Below are 13,829 nucleotides of genomic sequence, written 5' to 3'. Positions count from 1 at the left end.
AACACTTTTCTAATGTCGTAATTTGTATGTGACGTCACTAAAAGTCATTTTTGTTTATGAATATAACATCTTGATTTGTAGAACAGCGAATGCATTAGATAGATAGAATGCATTGAATTTTATTTGTTTTTCGTGTTTATTTTTGATTTTGGCAGTAAAGAAAAAAATTGTAAAATGTATGAAAATGTTTAGTGGAGAATGTTTACAAAACATATGTACTATATATGTATATTAAGTCTGACATGAGTATAATCATTGCGCTTCATGCAAAACAAAAAAATGTTTGTAGAGAGCATTTGGGTGCTGCGCTCTGTTCCAAAACAAACGGTGGTGACGTCACAAACGATGATTCTATCGTTTGCTTTACTTTGAAATGTCTATCATTCGGTGCACTAACAGATTCAAATTTATTTTAGCTTATACCGATATCGAAAGGAGAATCAACTTCATCAATCGGACAAAGCAATTAGTAGCCAAATGAAAAATAATTTTCAACTTTAAGATTTCAAGCGAAAAATAGTCAAATATTAAGTGAAAAATAGATAATATAATAGATAATATTGCTCTCCAGAGCATTTGTGAATATAAATTTGTTAAAATTTGAAGTTTGTTTATGGTTTAAAATGGTTATGGTCACGGGTATGTAATTTTCTAAACGTTAGAGCTACTAATTTTTGCATACTTAGAAACATTTGTAGCATTATTATCTGATCCAAGATCATTTCAACAGTCCTTTTTGGGATTATAGGCTTTATTTGAAAGCTTCCAACGTCTTTTTGCAAGTTAACGACGTACATAGTATGTACATATATAGCGGAAGAACTGTACATGCATCTACATACGTACATTAATAGATATTATTGATATATAAATAGATAAATAGCGAAGAGTATCGATGATCTCACATATACCCCAATCATCAACGCTTCCTATTGAATATTAACCCATATACATACGTACATATGTAAACATCGTATGTCCATATGTGTTTAGTTATATTTGCAGAATATGATTAGTCATTAATTTTGTTTTCGCTCTCACTGTAGAAGTAACATTAATACATATCTATCCAAAGGTTAAGCCGTCGGATAAGCTTGTGTTTCAACAATTTATTACAGTTTACCCTTTCCAACTTTTCTAACTCTTATAGAAATGTCTCTTACTAATACAGTTAATATACATATTGCCTATATACTATAAGTTCATAAGTGGGAATATATAATTGCATTTACATATAATATACATATGCACTTTAGCGTAATTATGTTTCAACTAGCTTCGTGTAGCTAGTAAGGTCATAGCGGATTGGATAATATGGACAAAAATAATACGCATTAGGAATGACAAATAAAAAGTAAACCGATAACGTGTACAGGTTGATAAGGCTCAAAATTATTATTTTTTTACTTTTTCAAGCATATCCATTCTTAATTATCATTATCTTCATAGAACACTTCGTCAAAACCGAGAGTATTTTTGAAATTGACAGGATGGTGCAAATAGAAATGCAGGAGGTTTTAAAATGGGCGCATGAGCACCAGTTATATGCCACACTCAGTCCTATGATATGTGGCATTTGCTTAGCATTTTTTTCATATATGCTTGTGTATTTGGATAGCGACGTGCCAGGCTTGAATCCTCCTTCACCTTTTTCACCGGTAAAACAAACGTAAGTTAAACCCTATATTTACTTGGATTTTATTCACTTGTATTTTATTTCATTCACAGATACTTTCGCGAACGACGCAGTGCCTTACATTTGGGTTATATAATAGCTTTAGCTTCTGGTTTAATAGTCACTATCTTTTTGTATTGTGATTTCAGTAGTGTAAACTAGCTTGAAAATTATTCATGAATAGTACCTGTTAAGAAAATATGATTAATGAATTGAAAAAAAAAAAATAAGTACAAATTATTTTAAGTATTCGGAAAAGTATTAGTATCCTTTAATATCAGCAAATGCATAATTTATTATATTATATGAACACATCGCGTACATATTTGTAGATGTCTAACCAAATATACCTGCTTATTCTCATATATTTGATGTTTAAAAAAATTTATTTCACTATGTTTTAAAATTTTTGAAGTAAATTCTAATTTCCACTCTGTAGCAGCGCAAAGGAGGAAACGTTTTGAATTCGGTTAAAGTACCGAATCGACTGCATGTACTCTTCCTCTTCGATCCTGTTTAGTTTGAACGTCTGGAGCCGATTTTCCCCAATAAAACGACCAACGGCTCGTAAATAACAACCTAGGCAAAGAAACTATAGAAATGGGGATTTTGAATAATGGCAGACATACCTGAATCTAATCCAATTAACGTAAAGTCATAATAAATACTTTGCAGTATTGGACCTCCATCGAAATTTCGCAACAATAAAACATTTTCTCCTCTTTGTTTTCCAGTAATTATCTTTTTTAATTGCCCTAAGTAAATACGAATCCGTAAATTTAATACAATATCAAAATATTAGTTTTTTACAAACCGTAAACATCCCATAAGGCATCCAACGTTGGGTATTGCTTATGAATTTTTAAGCAAAAGTCCACTCGTCCCACTAGTACCATTTTATTTCGCCCATTCTTGAATAAATTCGACTGCTCTTTCATTGGTGAATTTGCGCCTTTCACATCAAAGCACTCGTTGCGAAAATCTTTAACAACCACGTCAATAGTTCTATTAAAACTACCCTTTATTGGTACCGATTGTGTGACACTTGGTTTTGGAAGTGGTAGGAGGACATATTCCGAATTTCGGTGTGTATTCGGTGTTAAGACTGTGGTATTAAATCGTCCTTCAGGTTGTGGGTTTTTAAAGAAATAGTCATTGGATAACTTCATTTGTTTTAAAGGTTTGTCAATGGTGTAGCTTTTATGTAAGTTTTCAGCGGTTTCAAACTTTCCATGTAAAGCGGCCACAAATCGGTGACACGAGTTAGATGGTTTGGAACCAGGTTCCACCGAATACTTTCGATTACCTAATTATGTGTACATATTTTTATTCTAAAGTTTTGCTAATACTATGAATACTTACTGGAAGCATACATTTCCACTAATTCTAAGCGATTTTACTTCAATGTTTACCGCTTTAATAAAGTTCTTTTTCCTTTCTCGGAAACTTTTATAACGGAACTTTAACAATTTACAGTAAGAATGAGTTATAACATTATTTGCCTTTCAAAAATAACCTTGACAATTTTTTGTTTATTTAAATATTGCAATGTTCTTATTCATTCACAATATAAGCTTGTAAAATGTACCGTAATATATAATTCACGTTATTATCAAACCGTTCATTTACACTTAATCGTTATTCTTACACACTATGTATGTATATCTACATTCCTACTACATAATTATATGGCATTCAAATATATTTTTTACCTAATATTATAAATCGATGCATTAAAAATCATATTTTTCGAGTATTATTTACAAATTCCCAACATCATTAAATCGCTTCAATTTCTCAGGGAAGTTATCTCTAAAGAGTACAGGATCTGCCCGAAATTCTACACTGCGCAACGGCATGCGACCGTAAATGCTGGAAAACCTGTCGATGCAAGCTGATCTTTCGCGCATATGATTTAAATCAGCAGATAGCATTTCTGTATTAGTACATTCAGGACATTTAAATTTTTTCCGTGGTGTGACTTTTATCGGGGGCTTATTAGTAATGTTTGCAACAAGAAAATTCATAGCGATATCTTCGCAATTCATATGCTGGTCCACCCATTCTTTAATATTTCCAGGCATTGCATATGTGTACATATGACTCCAAAATTTATGATGAAAAGCGGCGCCAGTGAGAACCATTGAAATTTGGTTAGTCCATTCTGACTCGTAACGCCAATGCATCGATGCATTGTCCCACACATGAATTCGACTTGGAAATCCTACTATGCGATCTGGAAACTCTCGCCAAACTTCATATCTAAAAATAAAGCAAAAGTAATTAAGTTTCGTTAATCATTCTTCAGGTGTCCCTAATCATTACCCGAAATCCAGTTCATCAGTGGTAAGCATATTAATATCATCATCAATCGTTAAAATTGCTTCAGTTTCAATTTCATTGTAGGGATAAAAACGGTTTGATAGCTTGTTTGCACGCGTTTGAATAACCTTTAGCGGTTTCGGAATTGTGGGAAATGAGGATACTGAAATGGAAGTTATCAATTAAGCTATATGACTTAAGATATATTGAATATATTACAATGTGGTGGCATCTTATTTTGATTATTCCAAATAACAAGTATGCTCTGAAGAGATGGCACCATAGCTAACTTTTGAATTAACGTGAAAAGGCTCTCAACTCGATCATATGTTAATATCACAGCTGTAAATCCTTGTGACTTGGGTGAAATGACAGGCAAAAATAGTGGGTTGAAAGTACTTCGATAATTATCATCTGGTTTATTCCAATCCATTATGCTACGAGCTCTATGAGGAAATATCCTATTTTCCAAAATTTCCAATGATGTAAGCGTTATGGTATTTAAATCTTTAAAATATCGATTGTACACCCAACGGCCGTGACGTTGTAGTTCAAAAATTTTTGTATGCGATACTCTGCTCAACTTTTTTACTATAGAATGAATTTCTGCCTCACGAATACTTATCGAAAACAATGTCCAATCAAGCACGTCCTCAAACGGCAATATAAAATTATCAACAGCAATCAATGGAATGCAGTTATAGGCTAGCATTTCCATTAAATCCGATTTACCTGCGTTTACACTATGGGAATATAAACAGAAGGTTCCTTTTTCGTATGCCCGTGGATATTCAACACTTTTACCACGACTGCTATTACAACGTAGCATATTTTTTGAAGAATAATCTATACCATTTTTAATACATTTATCAAGCAGTAGCACTTCGCTTGGGTTATCGTCCACTAGTGAATGAATTTGTCTATGGTATTTTGGATACACGTTTGGTAAAATTATTACCAATAAATTTTTTCGAGGTAAATGTGTGGATTTTGGCGATAAATCTGACACATGTTGTTGTGCAGGACTATAAATAGGTAACGATAAATCAAATCCGTTCCGATAGCTCCACGAATCAAATCCTCCTCCAAGAATTATGGCACGATCAGTTTTCAAAGTACTCCCATCGATCCGTGGTATCATATTAAAAATAATATGATTCTCTCCATTATCCCAATAATTTTGCATCGCTAGTGCACGTTCCACTGCATTTGATTTAACTAAGTTACTATTCAAAGTATCAATGCTTGGCAGGAACAGGCAGGCTTCATTCGGGTTAGGCGTATAATATCGACTTCGGACAACCGCTTCAAGTATTTGGTAGTATTCTCGAGTAAGAATTGAGACTGCTTCCCCTTTTACCTCATCGATGTATTCTTGAAGGGGATATACATATACAGAAAGACGGTCGTGTCCTTTTTGTCCGCATTTGTATAAATTTATACAATCCCACATTCTACAACTGTCGTCTCGGTTACGTGCTTCATCGCTGTCTTTTGATAACAAGATTTCACGTACATGAATAAGGTCAAGCGGAACTTTATTGTTGTTTCGTCCAGCTTCATTCCGTAAATTAAATATATTGCACACGATGCAAACACCACAGATAGTCAAAATCAATACAATTATATATGAAACTAAAGTTTGGAAACGTTCGCTGCGATGATTGAAAACTGCTAGCAATTTCTTCATTCCTAACTTTTTGGTGGTCGCTAGAAGGATACCAATGTTTTCCAAAGACCACAAACTACGAACTTCCTCCAACACCAACTTAGTGATGCCACTTGTTAGCATTACAACAGAAAGACATAAATCGGTAATATCAAGTTTTCAGATATGGAAAAGAAAGTGTTATTCTTATAAATATTCAAGTTTTTGTAAATTATTATTGTATTCTTCTTTTAGTAATAGGCTTAGTTGGCGTATATTAATTGTTATATCAAACATTGTAAGAATATAATAAAACTTTACTTTCAAAGCCTGGCAACATATAATGTTTTTGAACATTTCTAATTTTTGACATTTGACGTCTCCAACTTTGCATTCGACAAATCTCTTTAAAGGAACTCCAGTTGATTGTCCACGCGTTATTAAGGTTTTTTGTCAACAAAAGCTTTATTATTGAAAATAATATTTCTAGTTTTTAATATAAAAGGTTTGAGGAAAGAACGGCAAAATGAGTACAATACTTGAAAAAATTGCTGCCATCGAATCCGAGGTAAAACTAAAATTCCAAGTGAAATAGCAAACTAAATAAAAACTAACCTTAACATTATATGCCGCCTACGAATGTATGGTATGTCTACCAATACCATGGCAAATTTGGAATAAAATCATAGATGGCACGCACCCAGAAGAACAAAGCGACATCGGCTCATTTGGGGCTTTTAAAGGCTAAGTTAGCGAAGCTGCGTCGTGAGTTAATATCCCCAAAGGGCGGTGGCGGTGGTGCCGGTGGCGATGGTAACAGTGTTAATTAGATATATGTATATAATTTCGGGTAAATATGGTGTTTTTATAGGCTTTGAAGTTGCGAAAACTGGAGACGCTCGAGTTGGGTTCGTGGGGTTCCCGTCAGTTGGAAAATCAACTTTGCTTTCTAATTTGGCAGGTGTTTACAGTGAAGTCGCAGCATATGAATTCACAACCTTGACCACGGTCCCTGGATGTATTAAATATAAGGGCGCAAAAATTCAAGTAACTCGTTTAAATTCTATAAATTATTAAAAGTAATACTTTTATCTTTTTTGTTATTGTGCAGCTTTTGGATTTGCCTGGAATTATAGAGGGTGCGAAAGATGGCAAAGGTCGAGGTCGTCAAGTTATTGCGGTGGCTCGAACGTGTAATTTAATTTTTATGGTTCTTGATTGCCTTAAGCCTTTAGGACATAAAAAACTACTTGAACATGAATTGGAAGGCTTTGGTATTCGTTTGAATAAAAAACCACCAAATATTTATTTCAAACGTAAAGATAAGGGAGGCGTGAATCTGAACAGCATGGTGCCGCAATCTGAGCTGGATGCTGATCTAGTTAAGACTATTCTTTCTGAATATAAAATACATAATGCTGACATAACATTACGATATGATGCGACAAGTGATGATTTAATTGATGTTATTGAAGGAAACCGGATCTATATACCTTGTATCTACTTGCTGAATAAAATTGATCAAATATCCATTGAAGAACTCGACGTTATTTATAAGATCCCACATTGTGTTCCGATTTCGGCGCATCATCGATGGAATTTTGACGATTTGCTAGAAATGATGTGGGAATATCTCAAACTGGTTCGAATGTGAGTTATACGATTCTATGGATTTGAGAAATCATCTAATTTACGAATTTGTTTCTTTTTACAGTTACACCAAACCTAAAGGCCAACTTCCGGACTATAATTCGCCTATTGTACTACATAATGAACGCACAAGTATCCAAGATTTTTGTAATAAGCTGCATCGCTCAATTGCGAAGGAATTCAAATAGTAAGTATTTCCAATTTCAAATAATTGGGTTTTATTAAAAAAACTTTAATTTATTAGCGCTTTAGTTTGGGGTTCTTCTGTTAAACATCAACCACAAAAGGTTGGCATTGAGCATATTCTTAACGATGAAGATGTCGTGCAAATTGTGAAAAAGGTTTAATAGTCTAACAGCTGTTACATACATATACGAATATGCGATTGTCAAAAGTTTTAAAATGAAATAAAAATGTAATTTTTTCTTCAAGAAATGTTAGTAAACTTCAGCAGTTATTTAATAAATCAGAAATACGATACACCTTTGGGAGATAACAAAGCCAGAAATTATTTTTAAATATATTATATTCAATCCAGTTTTCTCGTTTCGTATGTTTGCATGCATATTTATATGTGATTTTTAGAGGCATATATGTTATACATAAATACTTAAATGCTATCTAAATTAATTTCTTTTCTTGTTTTATATTATTGTATATAAACGAAACAATTTCTTTTTATTACTATGTTCTTTGTGTAATTGTAATAATGAGGCATAACAATAAATCTGGGATTACGAGAAGTTTGGCTGAATAGCAATCAAATCCATAACATCGGCCAAGACTCCCAGTTATACATATTCAAAAAAGAAAAAAACATACACACAAACATTAGACTCGGCCAGAGAGTTTTAATCGGCTGTTTTGAGCCCCAGATGTAGACGTAACAGGAAAAGCGTGTCTAACAATAAAAAAAAGAAAAAAATAAAAATTCACCTACTAGTAAGGATTTAATAGGGTTTCTTTATCGTTTTAAAAATGTACAAATTTCCGTTACTAAATGTAACGAATAGGTGTGTATGTATTTAATTATGTTGTTACGATTCCCTGCATAGTACGTATGATTGCTCCAAGGCGCTTTGCCGGTTTAGGAGGGATGTAAATATGGACGTCTGGTTATTTCGACCACGCCATTGTACAGATTTTATGAAACGGTTCTTCCTGCTCGCAATGGACCGCGCGTTCGCTTGGCTGGTGGCTCAGCCATACTACCATCGTCGTACGTGACAGCGTTATCCTAAGAATAAAAATACAAATTGTATTAAATCTTGCATTAGTTTACCCTATTCCCCGGTTTACTCACTTGTGCATTGGTTGGCGAGTTTTCATTGCTCGGCAGATGATCAGTTCGCTTATCACCAACTAAACGCAATGTAAGATTCGCACTGCTGGCGGCCGAAGTATTGATTTTTTTAACGACCGGTGCTGAGACTGCTGTTGATGAGGTTAACTTTGACGCCGCAGATATTGGACCTGACGCTAATGTGTAAGTGTCTAAAGGTATGTATACCTTTGTATTGTTGTCCGGTTTATCCATAGGTTTATAATACATTTCTGGTAAGTGTATTGTTACAGGAAAAGAGTTTGAAGATGTGCTGCCATCGCCTATTTTCGAGTTGATTATGTACAGTGCTAGATCACATGCTGCCCACATTTTCTATATTAAGAAAAAAATATATATACATTTATATAATTTTAACAAATAATTATATTTTTACTTACTAAGTTATATGAATTATCTTCTGCATTCGGTGTCGTGTCCTGGTGGTTTTTCATCATCTGTATCAGATTCACATAGAAGCTGTAAGAGAACGCTTCACGCTTCATCATAAGTGGTTCAAGAATAAAGCGCAAACATTTCTCCACTTGTTTTAGCTGTACACGATCTTCATAGTCGGTGAAGGCTGGGTCATGGGCTAAAACAGGTATCGCAAACGCTAACATGAAATCAGGTAAAAGGTAAGCGGTTTGCGCATCATTTTTGCTCTCCGTCGCTATAAATTAATTTGTTTTAAAAATATTTTTGTGATAAATTACCAAGAACTACGTACACATTGTCGCTATTGTTTTGATATATTCACGCCTTTTGTTGACGTCCATTTCCACATAGTTCCGAATGACCTCAGATTGTCTATAAATAAGCAATCAGGTTAATATTACAAAATTAGTATCTGAAAGCAACATATGAGGTTAATGTGGGCGCACCTTTTTTCAGTTTCACGACCAACTAGAACATAATATCCCATAAAATCGAGTGGTAAGCATTTATTGGGCAAACCTTTGCCCAATCCTTTATGCAACTTCTGAGCGAATATATCGCGCACCTCAGACACGGGATCACACTGTAAGAACGCAAAAGACATAAACATACATGATCTATAAGTATCTATTTAGATATATATTTTCTGATTCTCACCATGACTTGCGATAAATTGAAATATTGTTCAGCATTGTATTGATCTCCAACTCCTTTTTGCTCGCAAATCTTCAGCATAGCACAAGCAGCACTAAGCCTTAACCATGATTTTTCAGCGGGACACAAGCGATTCTGTTCCAACAAATCACCACGCTGATTTATGAAAGCGATCAGCATACGAAATGTTTTCTGTGCTGCATGCTCATCTGATCGCAAACCGATTAGCCAACGTGCCATTGTTTTAAGAGCGTCCAATTTGCAAAGTGTGTCAGCAGGCAACATTTCTTTACTACACCAGTCACCAACCGGCAGGTCGCAGTCCCGTGTTTCAGAAACGCCTTGAATCAGTAACTCCTTGACAACACGTCTTGCAATCATATTTTTGACTGGAGTGAGAAAGGCTTGTGGCATATGGTAGGCAATATGGCCCAGGGTACAAATTTTTGTATGTTGATATGGATCTTGTGGAGAGAGTGTAACCCGTAAAGATTCAATGATTTCATTAAATATTGGATGAATTATAGGCGTTTTTGTTGCAGGATTGATAGAATCAGCACCAGCACTTCCGGCCATTTGAGTTTGCACGTTAACAAATATGCAACGCACTGCGTGTTTGGCCTGCTTTACCGTTCCTGTTAATGCAAAGTCTTTGCAAATTGAAGCCAGTGCTTCCAAAACAGTTGGATTGATGTCACATAAGGGCTGATATCGGCCTAGATGTACGAGAGCCTTCAGTATAAGAGGTGCAGCGTAATCCTCCTCGTGACTTAATAAGGCGATCATGTGTCCTAAGGTTTCATCGGTGAAAAAATGCGCAGAAAATATATACGAAAGCATCTACATGAAAGAAAGGTTAGGCCACAACTAGGATAAAATAGTCATTAATCTTACACATAAGAATTTAAGACCACGTTCACCGGCTTCCTCACTGGGTACACCCATTTCTTCTACAATTTTGCCACGTTGCATGCATTGGTCAACAAGGCTGAAAAAATATATTAGGATTATCAAAAATTTCCAAATTGCCTCATAAAAACTATGATCTTACCCTATTAAAATACCGATTGATTCCTTATCTACCATGACTGACGCAATTCGTTCAATCAACATTTTGACGGTATTGTAATATAAGTTGGCCGCCATTGGATTTCCAAGTTTCTTTAGAAGCAGTGACATAGTGTCAGCACATTCTTTGCAAGACACATCCCGCTTTAAAATTATCTCCATATAACGTAGTAAAGATGCATCTTTGCGCATATTGACGCTGAATTTCGCTATAAATTCAGTCGCTTTAAGAGGATCTGGCAGTAACCTATATTCATTATATTATATTAAAATTTGCTATACATTTTATTGTGTCAACTTACTTGCAAATTATGGCCTGTTTAACGTTAAGTTGGTTTTGCATTTTTTGTGTAAGTTCTTTGGTGTGATGCATTTTTACCCAATCACTAACGGTTTTTCTTGTTTTCATTTGATTTTTTTGAATTTCCATAAACGCTTTCATAGCATTATCATCGAGTGTACCCAGAAGGAGGTATAACTTCTTCATTCTTTCCTCTGAAGGCAATTTGTACGGTACGAGGCAGGTGATAAGTAAACGTTCAACGAGGAGCCGATCCTCGATTCCGGGCATATAATAACCATGTAATATTTTATTTTTTATCCAACTTACAGATTCCTTTAAGTCAAGCGACAGGTCATTGGGTTCACATAAAACCCTTTTGTAAATAAATGCCAGCCCATTCATAGCTTCTTTACGGATTTTAAATTTTTTATCCAGCGTGCGTTCTCGTACAATATGCAATAAATCTTGTGATTCACATACTATATTAAATTCCCTTTTGGCCGTCGCAACAATGGCCATAACCACTTCATAGCGGACTGTTTCATCGGAATCATGTTGACGGGCGCGTAAACAGTCGGTTATCTCTTTTCGCAAATGTGGATGATTTAATAGAAAATGCATTGAAGATTGTACACACTTAACGCGTATCGCTGCAGCAATGTCGCAAAAACGACCCAAAAGCATTCGCAATAATGAGGTATGTTTTTTTGAAAGCTGTGAGTCCTTTTCGGAAAACATTCGAGCTAATAAGGATACCGCCTCTGCATTGGAATAAAACAAAAATACATAAATTCACTATATAAACTAGAGAAATATTAGAAGAAAATTCCTTACTCATCCTCTCTATTTCAGTTGTAGACTTTAGTTTGCATTCCAGTTGTGGCAGCACGGAGCACATCAGATTCGGACTAATTTGATATAGTTCGTAGATGAGATCATACATTTTTGCTGTAACCGCAATATTTTTATCAATTTTACCCAATATAAGGACTTGGTTAAAAAACTAGAAAATAAATTTGATTATTTATTTTCAATATACAAAATAATATAGTAATCATACAATTTTTATGATGGGTTCCAATGCGTAACTTGTCTTTTGAATCAATTGCTCCGCTAAATGATAGGCGTGAATGTTAGCAGATTTTTGAGGCTCTACAATGTTAATCAAGATTAAATCTAATAATGGTGTAGTCAAATTGTCAGCTTCCGTAATAAGAGGACTCATGATATCAATCATGAAATTTTTTACTTTGGTGCTGTGATCATCGCTAAAATACAATCGTATATTAATTTCATTCAATGAAGTAATATTTTTAAAATGTGAACACTTACTTAATAATTCTAAACATCATAGCAAAGAGTTGGCAGAAAATTTTTTGGCAATCTTCAATTTCAAAGCACATATTGAAAGATTTTACGAAGGCTAAGTTTTCAAGCAGGTAAAAATACCTTTTGAAAGACGCATCTTTTGGATCTTTGAGACCGTTAAGCTGTTTGATGAAAAACATAAATATAGCTTTGATTTGGTCCTGGTCTTTATAAGGTGCCTCGGGGGCAAAAACTCGCAATATATCAGCAATGCAACATGCCACTAAAAGTTGAACATCGCGCGATGAATGTTGTAGAAAGTATTCATCTACCAGCATCAGTGCTAATTGTATATAATCAGGAACGTGTTTTTCATCTTGGCCCATAGCTTGTAACGCATGAGCTAGAGTCTAGAAATGAAAGTAATGAAATCAGAGCGTTTTTTGTAGCATTCAATCTCTTACCTTAAGTCTGCGGATAAGCTCGTCCGTCCCTAAATCCTCAGTCAGCGGACGACAACCTGAGGGATATTTTACGTCCGTCATATTTGTTTATGAAAATATGCCGATTTATTTGTTTAAAAGCGGACTATTTTTTTTATTTTTTTACGAATACTTCGAAAAGACTGTATGAGGAATAGAAAGATATGTACTGCTTAATAAAATGTTATTAACTCAGGATTGCATTTATTCATATATTTAATATTATTGTCAGAACGCAGCGCTATATGCACAAAATATACAAGGAATGGAAATGGAAGAAAAAATTAGTAAATGTAAATATCGCGAGTTATTGAGGATAACAGAGTTGCCGAATTACTAAATATTTATCATATTTTTTGATAATTTAAACATCTATTTTTTTCACTATTTTTTACAAAACCCATAGAACTGGATATAACATTTTCTTATCTATATATAGATCGAGGAGGCACAAATTTCATTTTTAATTATAAACAAAGTTTTGAAACCAAACAACACCCCAATCAATACAAAATTTAATTTTTATATCTTGCAATGGCATCACTGGATACTGTATAAAAAAATCTGTAATTCTGCTTAACAATCTTGGGACTTCTGCGAATGCTTTTACATATTTACACAATATAAATATATTAACAATTTATTTTTCACTTAGAGCTACTTCATATACCGGCTCGTTCTCATATATTTCTCGTTTTTTGCATTTTCTTATCGTCTTAACAATTCACATCAGCTATAGTTGCCGCTGTGGCTGTCACTACCACTGATACACAACACAAAACATATTTTATTCTTACATATTTACTTAATAAAGATTACGCTCTGTAGCAGACATCGAACGCTCACTTTTCTTGTTTTTTTCACGAAATCTGCATATCTTTGCACAAATTCTTAATAGATTTTCGCGCAATTACTTCACAATATTTTTACGCTATTCTTTCCGTGTGTGCTTCTTCTTTAACCGAATGTAAAACCGAACG

General features: G+C 34.3%; 5 protein-coding genes across 11 annotated transcripts; 2 read left to right on the top strand and 3 right to left on the bottom strand.

Annotated features, from left to right (window-relative positions):
- Nucleotides 1–63: 63 nt before the first annotated feature.
- Nucleotides 64–2,042, top strand: LOC126756636 (ADP-ribosylation factor-like protein 6-interacting protein 6). 4 transcript variants are annotated; one of them, XM_050469848.1, is made up of 3 exons: nucleotides 64–176; nucleotides 1,450–1,669; nucleotides 1,729–2,042. In XM_050469848.1, exons 2-3 carry the CDS (start codon nucleotides 1,491–1,493, stop codon nucleotides 1,835–1,837), a joined length of 288 nt encoding a protein of 95 aa, XP_050325805.1. In that variant the 5' UTR covers nucleotides 64–176; nucleotides 1,450–1,490; the 3' UTR covers nucleotides 1,838–2,042. The 4 variants fall into 4 exon arrangements, with proteins under 4 accessions (XP_050325805.1, XP_050325803.1, XP_050325806.1 ...); XM_050469846.1 differs by lacking the exon at nucleotides 64–176 and adding an exon at nucleotides 194–639; XM_050469849.1 differs by lacking the exon at nucleotides 64–176 and adding an exon at nucleotides 650–1,354.
- Nucleotides 2,030–2,967, bottom strand: LOC126756635 (uncharacterized). Its single transcript, XM_050469845.1, has 3 exons — nucleotides 2,490–2,967; nucleotides 2,305–2,430; nucleotides 2,030–2,254 (listed from the first exon to the last, which is right to left on the bottom strand). Exons 1-3 carry the CDS (start codon nucleotides 2,842–2,844, stop codon nucleotides 2,097–2,099), a joined length of 639 nt encoding a protein of 212 aa, XP_050325802.1. The 5' UTR covers nucleotides 2,845–2,967; the 3' UTR covers nucleotides 2,030–2,096.
- Nucleotides 2,968–3,069: 102 nt separating this feature from the next.
- Nucleotides 3,070–5,804, bottom strand: LOC126756632 (exostosin-2). Its single transcript, XM_050469839.1, has 3 exons — nucleotides 4,217–5,804; nucleotides 4,001–4,160; nucleotides 3,070–3,937 (listed from the first exon to the last, which is right to left on the bottom strand). The coding sequence occupies exons 1-3, from the start codon at nucleotides 5,787–5,789 to the stop codon at nucleotides 3,436–3,438; spliced, it is 2,235 nt and encodes a 744-aa protein (XP_050325796.1). The 5' UTR covers nucleotides 5,790–5,804; the 3' UTR covers nucleotides 3,070–3,435.
- Nucleotides 5,805–6,015: 211 nt separating this feature from the next.
- Nucleotides 6,016–7,795, top strand: LOC126756634 (GTP-binding protein 128up). The gene is made up of 7 exons (XM_050469844.1): nucleotides 6,016–6,090; nucleotides 6,151–6,213; nucleotides 6,335–6,458; nucleotides 6,517–6,692; nucleotides 6,757–7,295; nucleotides 7,360–7,482; nucleotides 7,540–7,795. Exons 2-7 carry the CDS (start codon nucleotides 6,172–6,174, stop codon nucleotides 7,640–7,642), a joined length of 1,107 nt encoding a protein of 368 aa, XP_050325801.1. The 5' UTR covers nucleotides 6,016–6,090; nucleotides 6,151–6,171; the 3' UTR covers nucleotides 7,643–7,795.
- An 8-nt stretch (nucleotides 7,796–7,803) lies between these two features.
- LOC126756630 (sister chromatid cohesion protein PDS5 homolog B) lies at nucleotides 7,804–13,819 on the bottom strand. Of its 4 annotated transcripts, none has more exons than XM_050469834.1 (14): nucleotides 13,647–13,819; nucleotides 12,832–12,992; nucleotides 12,392–12,777; nucleotides 12,120–12,327; nucleotides 11,894–12,062; nucleotides 11,079–11,820; nucleotides 10,760–11,023; nucleotides 10,603–10,696; nucleotides 9,712–10,548; nucleotides 9,501–9,637; nucleotides 9,347–9,426; nucleotides 9,018–9,289; nucleotides 8,599–8,952; nucleotides 7,804–8,532 (listed from the first exon to the last, which is right to left on the bottom strand). In XM_050469834.1, exons 2-14 carry the CDS (start codon nucleotides 12,910–12,912, stop codon nucleotides 8,440–8,442), a joined length of 3,717 nt encoding a protein of 1,238 aa, XP_050325791.1. In that variant the 5' UTR covers nucleotides 12,913–12,992; nucleotides 13,647–13,819; the 3' UTR covers nucleotides 7,804–8,439. The 4 variants fall into 4 exon arrangements, with proteins under 4 accessions (XP_050325791.1, XP_050325792.1, XP_050325793.1 ...); XM_050469835.1 differs by having other exon boundaries at nucleotides 13,655–13,819; XM_050469836.1 differs by having other exon boundaries at nucleotides 13,696–13,819.
- Between the last annotated feature and the right edge of the window lie 10 nt (nucleotides 13,820–13,829).

Source organism: Bactrocera neohumeralis, chromosome 4 (genome assembly GCF_024586455.1).
Source record: "Bactrocera neohumeralis isolate Rockhampton chromosome 4, APGP_CSIRO_Bneo_wtdbg2-racon-allhic-juicebox.fasta_v2, whole genome shotgun sequence".
NCBI classification, from domain to species: Eukaryota; Metazoa; Arthropoda; class Insecta; order Diptera; family Tephritidae; genus Bactrocera; species Bactrocera neohumeralis.
The sequence above is the reverse complement of the archived record's forward strand: the minus strand, read 5'-3'. Positions and strand labels throughout refer to the sequence as shown.